Genomic DNA, 7,715 nt, shown 5'->3' with positions numbered 1-7,715 from the left:
GAGTTGTTTGTTTGTTTATTTATTTTTTTATTTAGCTATTTGTTTAACATATTTCTTAATTTAATTTTATTATAAACCAATTTAACGTGATGATGTCATTGGCCTATAAACACTTCCTGCTTATTATTATTTCATAACCATAACAAGAGGCAATCCAATCATATATTAGCATAATAACAGCTATTACATTATTTATCGACATCTGACTCTTTTTAAATTCTCAGAAGTTATGGAAATTAAAAATAAAAAACGGGAAATAGAATAGGACAATTGTTATTGTTTCATCTCTCAAATTATGATCCATAATGGTTGGGTTATTTGTAGCCTATATTTTACACATTTTTTGACGCCATAAAAGGATTTCTAAGCCAATCTGACCAAAAACTTTATGGGGAAATCTATCCACAACAGAAGATGATGTATGTTATAAGTTGTTTTGTTGTCTGGCGCTTTATGGGTTTCTTAAATCAAGATGGATTCGGATTGGCTGACAATGGTTTTGTTGTTCATCGGCGGGAAAACAGTTTTAAAATAATTCCAGCTGTTTTATTTTATTATTAGTTATCATTATAATGTAAAATATGCTATGATTTAATACTCAAAACTGTTTGTAAAACTATATTTTTATACTTACGTCAGTCAGTGGTGCAAAGAATACCTAACCAAATTAATAGTCTAGAAGCAATAGTTAAAGACACCTAATATAATGTGGAACCCAAATAAACAACACAAAAAGAGCTCAATTTTAAATAATATGTTGTGAGAATATTTTTTTTTACTTTTTAATATGTATTTTCAAAAAACTAAAAGTGGCAAAAGCATATAGGCTATTCTCTTCCTACAGGTGTCGCATGTCTCAAACATTGGATAACTCCAAAAGAGGCATGTTATTCAGCTATAGTGTTGGGTCCTGGGTTACTTGCTGACCTGTTTAAATTCATCCTCAACTCAGGTATCACATAGGCTACGTGGTCATGTCCTCTGCTGTTATTTGAAGGTGAATGTTTAGAATCTGAAATATCGTGACTAACATTAAATAAATAGTGTTTTTCTTGGTCTTGTGTGTTCATTTGGGCAGTGTTTAGGTTGGTCTTAAGCATCAGACATGACATCTATGTCCTCAGATCCGGTCTGTTTGGTGGCAATCCTCCAGCGGTTAATGTGGTGGTTTCCTTTCTTCTTTTGTGTGCACTCCGGGCCTTCTTCCTCCAGCTTCTGCCGCTTATACTTGGTCCTGCGGTTCTGGAACCAAACTTTCACCTGAAGACCGGGACAAAGCGTCACAAATGTGTTTTGGTGAGTAGGATATGCCAGCCTGATCTCACGAGAAAACGTAAGTATTTGATATGCACATAGTAGTACATACATAGGGTAAAGGCTGTACAGATTGACACAGGCAGTTTAACCCGCCAGTGGTAAACCGAAACAGACTGCATTGCAACACAGTTCAAATGCATTTTTTTCTAATGATCGAACCATTAACAGCCGTTATGACACGGTTCGAGACAGTTCGCTTTTGTTTACTATGCGAACGTATACATCCAGGTTTACTTTTGTTTCAGAATACAAACAAAGAAACACAAACTAAAAGAACAATTTCTTTTGAGGATAATGTCATTTTTAACATTCCTCAGATACTTTTTTTCCAAAGAGGAAAGGCAAATAATGTATCTGTAATAAATAAATTAGAAACTTGTTCAACAGCATATTTCACACATTTCAAGACATCTGTGCCTATATCCTGTCCAACGTTAGGCAAGCATAAGGATAGACAAAAAATAAACACTCAAAACTTAGTGAGAAAAGATGGAAAGGCTGCCAGCATTTTTATTTTATTTATTTTTTCAATTTAATCCGCGCTAAAAAAAAAAAAAAAAAAAATACAAGATGACCTAATACTAAGTCGCGAAACCGATGCTTTAATTAATTTCAAAATCACACGGGGATAAATACCAGCCATAAGTGTAGCCTACGTAAATTATAATATGGGTTTTAACTGTTTTGAGTAAATTAAAACTTGAATTGTAAGTTTTGTTATGTGAGATTTTTTAAAATTATTTCGATTAAAAAACGAACACAAAACAGAAACCAGAACAAATAACTGACTACTATTATGTACTATACTTATTATGTCGCCTACTTATCGACATAACTTATTTCATTCGAATATAGGCTGGGCAACTCTATAAAAAATAAATAAAACTATTCCAATTTATGTTCTTTTTCACAATCATGTCATAAATAAATTTTTGTTTCACTAAGAAACCTTTCAGTGAACTAAAAGAAACCCTTTTCTTTACATGTTTTCTGAAAAACATCAAAAATCTGTTGTTTTCCACCAGAAAATATGTAACGTGAAGCCGTAGATTCCACAAAAAGCTGTAGCCTTATTTTAAGTGTTGCTTATGTGAAGGACCTTTTTGGTATTGTCGCAATGATTACTATCAAATTAAATTAATTTGGTTAGCGACTTTACCTCATAAAAAATGAGGGACAAGAAAATCACTTGAGATTTAAATACTGTATTTTAGTGACATTTTAAGCACTATTTTTAGCAATTTTTTCCTAATCATTTAGAATAAAGAAAATGAATAAATAATTTTTTAAAGTTCAAATTTATTACATCATAAATCATAAAAAAAAGAATGTTAACGTTTTAAATTAAAAAAAAAACTGTAGCCTATTGTAGCTGTAGCCTACAAACTGGCCAGGGCTGCGTTTCCCGATAACGATTGATCTTAGCACTTAAGAGCGTTTTCTACGAGTCATTTTGCGAACGTTCGTTATTGTTTCACGTGCGTTTCCCAAAAATGCACTTAACACAATTGCACGTAGCCCAGCTTTAAGTGCAACTTAGGAGTCGCTATCCGTTTGTTAAGTGCTGAAATGTCACGCTATAGAATGGCTCGTTATTGTTGCACATGTTATAGCAATCCATATAATTCTTCTTCTACTTGTGTGAATGTATATTCAACTCGAATAACATAAAAAAAATATTTTTGAGCCAGTTTAAAAACATAAATTAACTGGAAATGTCGTACTGTAAAAACACTGTCTTGCTCCAATCTCGCATAAAACTAATTCTAACAGTCCTTGCCGGAAATGACATCAGCATCATTTTCGATATTTATATGAAACCTTAATTTAGTAGAATTATTTATCAATTTCTTTATCAAAAATTGCTTATCTCACATCAAAATAAATAAATAAGTAAATAAATAAATAAATAAATAAGCTCTTACATTTATTTTTGAAAAGTTTAGCCTAATTATCCCCACCTGATGTGCATTTGCTAATAGGACGAAAATATAAATGAATAGAGATATACGTACAAATAAAATGAATAATGACTTTGAAGAGAAGTAAATTGTAGGTGCAATTTGCCGGTTGTCCAGCAGGTGCCCTCATAACTCTGTCTCCTTACGATGCACTTAAGGCTTTACGATTACTCCAGAGCACTCGTAGATCCACTAAGATTTTCAAGTGCTACTTAAGTTACGATGCTTTTGGGAAACAGACCGTAATATTAAGATCAGTCGTACGATCATTTCTACGAACTTCTTAGGCTTACGATGCTTTTGGGAAACGCAGCCCAGAACATTCAACTGTCCTCAGTCAGAATTTGTCTATTTGAATATTAAAAAAAATAAAACATAATAATAAAAGAGCACAATTGATCTAGTCTCTCTTGTAAAAAAATACATTTGATTTGAATTGAAAATTCATGGATAACAAAAATAGCCAAATAAGTTTTTTAATTCATTTTATATAGGATTTTGCTTGGTCTTAAAGCCTTTTTCAATTGACTAGTTTATCTATTTATGATGGCATAGCAGTCAAAATAAGACAAATGAGCTCATGTATGGGATAAATTCTGGACCTTTGTCATTAAGGAGTGGGTCTTTCGAACTACTATCAACTAATCAACTAATCATTCATTTGAGATCCTGTCCTGAATTATATCACAGAGCGCATCAAATATCTGACACATGGCCAGCCAGAGCCTCTCAGACTCGGATATTATCTGATATTGGCCCGTTTCTGAATTCAGCAAGCAGTCCAAGTGTTGTTTTACATTTTTGTAGGCCAACAGCAACAGCTTGTCAGTACAACATTTATCACTGAAAAAAAACGTATCAATCATTCGTCTTATCCAAAGTATTCAATGGTTATAGCTCACCTGACATTTTGTAGAAATTGTGGTTGCAAAAGATTTATAGCCTATATTAATGTTATGTTTGTTCTTAAAAATAACCAAAGGATATCCATAGCATAACCTTTGTGTCTGTGGTGTCCCATGGAACTATTTTACTTGTGCTTTAAAAATACAGCCAGAAAGTGTGTTTGTTGTCTATTTCCAATGTTTACCTGAGTCTCGGATAAACTGAGGCTGTTTGCGAGCTGTTTCCGTTCCGCTCCGACAACATAATGGTTTTTCTCGAAGGCGCGTTCCAGGCGCAGCAGCTGAGACGGCGAGAATGCGGTGCGAATCCGTTTAGGCTTCCTCGCGAACGGTCCGTGTAGTAGCAGCGTGTCCTGGGAGACATCATTACCTAAGATATAACAACAATAAACAATACAAATCAAGTTTTATTGAAATGAGAACTTGGTTAAGTTTATGAAACCCATGAATAAATTATTTTTTTAAATATAGCCCTATACAGTATGCAATTACTTATTATTTTATTATTCTTATTTATAATAGAAATAGTATACTATGCGTTTTTTAATAATTTAAAATAAAAAAAATACCTTTAGCACAACTTGTTTTGGTTTTTGAGAGTTGGTTAATTATCGCTTGCTTGATTTTGCACCTAGGCTAATTCTGTAACACTGGCTTATATTTTAGTGATTTGTCTGAATGAAACTGAACTGAATGAAACGATAAGGGTAAACAAAAGGATAGACACACATTATTTATGTCTGAATTAAACCGTTTCAAATAGCCTATTTCTTGGATAGACGTCAATTATAGGGCATAATATTTTAAAAATATATAATATTGTGATGTATTTGCTCATTTGTATGCCTAAGCATTTAACATAAGTCCAAATAATTTAAGTGTTAAAAACAAACGATAGTCATGGTCCACCATGGCCTGCAATGTTACTAATTAGCCGAGTAATTTGCGTAGTTTAACACTAACAACTAGCAGTGCAACCTTTAAGCTGATGCTGGATTGGATGCCTTATTTATTGATTAATTAATTAATTAAAATGTGCTGTGTCTGTCGATTTTAAATATGCCAATGATTTCAAATATAACAATTAACCAAATCATTTGTTCAAATGAATTCATTTTTTTCTCATTTACTCCCATGAAATATTTGTTTAAATGTCATCACTGTTTGCTAAATTAGGCAATTAACAATTTTAGCCGAATTTGACCCTTAAAGTAAGATTTTACATTATTTCAGTTTATGCATTGCTACTTTCATATTATTCAGTGCAAATAACAGCTTGAACACAAGAATGTCCGATGTATGGAGATCATCTGTTAATAGTTTTAGGCGATGTGGCAATGATAATATTTCAAATAACAAGTAGGCATAAAGAATTAAGACATTACGGCCAGCTAATTAAGTATAATAAAGTAAAAACAATGTATTATTAAACAGTAGCCTATAATACTGTACAATCTGAAAAATACTTAATTTAGGGCTATAGATTTAGGGCTGAATAGTCTTTCTCTCTTTGCCGTAAGCGGGAGAGACAACACAATCTTGTGGAAAATCCGGAATTCCCTATTAAGCAATTACTGTTATCGGAACTGTTCTCCTTCTATTATAAGCTTATAGGAACATAATGCATTCATTTTATGAGGTTTGACATTGAGCTTTTGTGTGTCTAAATCTGTATCCAGCTATTAAGTATCGCCTCAGGCCACGGCTAAAGCTGTACGCATATCATTTGTGATTTTCACTTGCAGCTTATCCGGCGTCTTCCAATACAACTCCAACTATCAATGTTATCCCGCTCCACAGTAGTACAGCCGCGAGCGAGCATTTCTGAATTTCGGATTAAAGGGATCGTTCTCACAAAAATTAAAATGTACTCACCCTAAAATTGTTCTATACCTTTATGTGTTTCCTTTTTCTGTTGAACACTAAATAAGTTATTTTGAAAAATGTTAAAAATATATAACAATTGACTTCCATAATAAGAAAACAATAGCCTGCTGCTGGAAGTCATTGGTTCCAGGTTTCTAGCATTTTAAAAAGAAACTTATTTTGCGTTCAAAAAAAAAAAAAAAAACTCAAACAGGTATGTGACAAGCTAAGCTTATAGGTTAATAATGATATAATTTTTAGTTTTGGGTGAACCGCCCCTTTAAGTTTGACACAGTGCTTTGTAATGCACAATTTTAGTTTTATCGAACACTAAAATATGATCTACATGTACATGCAATGCAGTTTTATTATTTATTTTGTCACTAGGTAAAAAAAAAAGTTGTTCAGTGTTGCATGGCAGGATTATCCGTTGACAAAAATACTTACCTTGAAACCGATGTCCAAAAAACCTGTTCCTTAGGACCCAAGGGTAGAAATTCAGTGGTTCACGATGTTGCGTGCCAAAGAAGTGCGGGTGCTGGAGGGGTGCGCTGCCGAGCTGGTGTGGGTGCATGCTGAGAGGTGCATGGTTCACAGTCTCCGAAAACACCAGCTCGGGGTTTGGATAGAGCGCGCGGCCTGCGGGGCTTTGGTACCCGTTAAGAAAACTGTCAGCGGGCGCCGAGTAGCTTAGAGCGGTTGGGCGAATAGGGTCTTCTAGTGTAATGGGGCTTTCCTTCGCCACCAGAGACTCAATGGTAAAACAGCGCTTCCCCGTTGCCGAGAACATTGTCCGTGACGGTATGACCAGAAGAGTCCAGCTGTTGAGAGAGGATCACCTTCACGTCCTTTCAGATCTCCTGGAGTGATCTATATTTGAAGTTGTTTATTAGAAGGACATTGTAGTGAAGTCAGATATATAACATTTTAATGAGCCCTATTTCTGGCAATTATTCCATCCATCGATCCAGTGGTGTCCATAAATCACGAAAGGAAAAGTGAGAATAGAAGCTGGAGACGCATCGATTTGGATTTGAGGGACGCTACACAGTGTCGTTTCAGATTTGCACTCATTGGATGAAAGCCCTTGGCGCAAGGAGCTCCGGTGGGTGGGCGGGTCCTTTGTTCATTTGGGTCAGATAATGAACACTATTAGTTTGATCATTCACTTCAATAGGGGTGCCTCCAACAGGTCAGTTCCTACACAGTAGATAATAATAAAAAAACTATTTTCCTTGTCACACTTCCAACACTACGCGAGCCTTCAGTTTGTAGACTACAATCTGCGGTCATTCCAGTCAAGCGTTTAGATTATAGCAAAAAGGTTTGCCTTTTCTTAGCTAAACATTGCAGTGAGTGTTTTATATATTTTTAAACAGAAAAGAAAGAAAGAAAAAAGAAAAAACAAGAAAAAAATATTTTAATTATTATTATTATTATTATCATATCATAATTATATTATGACAGTGCTGTAACCTAAAAAAAAACACAAAATAGCATATTTTGCTTTGCTGTGTGTTTATCTTTGTGCCTGTTTGTGTGTGTGAGTGTATGAGAAAGAGAGAAACAAAACCCTAACAAGAATAGCTTATCGAGGACAAAATTATAAGAACCTAAATAAAAAATAGGCTGAACCTAGAACCACATTTAAGCTGCAACAAATGTG

At 34.2% G+C, this 7,715-nt stretch overlaps 1 protein-coding gene across 1 annotated transcript; it reads right to left on the bottom strand.

The window, feature by feature from the left end:
- Positions 1-786: 786 nt before the first annotated feature.
- Positions 787-7,055, bottom strand: emx1 (empty spiracles homeobox 1). Its single transcript, NM_198144.2, is given in 3 exon segments — positions 787-1,260; positions 4,369-4,553; positions 6,497-7,055. Coding segments are annotated over 3 exon segments (696 nt in total). The 5' UTR covers positions 6,840-7,055; the 3' UTR covers positions 787-1,092.
- Between the last annotated feature and the right edge of the window lie 660 nt (positions 7,056-7,715).

This window comes from Danio rerio, chromosome 13, assembly GCF_049306965.1.
Source record: "Danio rerio strain Tuebingen ecotype United States chromosome 13, GRCz12tu, whole genome shotgun sequence".
Lineage (NCBI taxonomy): Eukaryota > Metazoa > Chordata > Actinopteri > Cypriniformes > Danionidae > Danio > Danio rerio.
The sequence above is the reverse complement of the archived record's forward strand: the minus strand, read 5'-3'. Positions and strand labels throughout refer to the sequence as shown.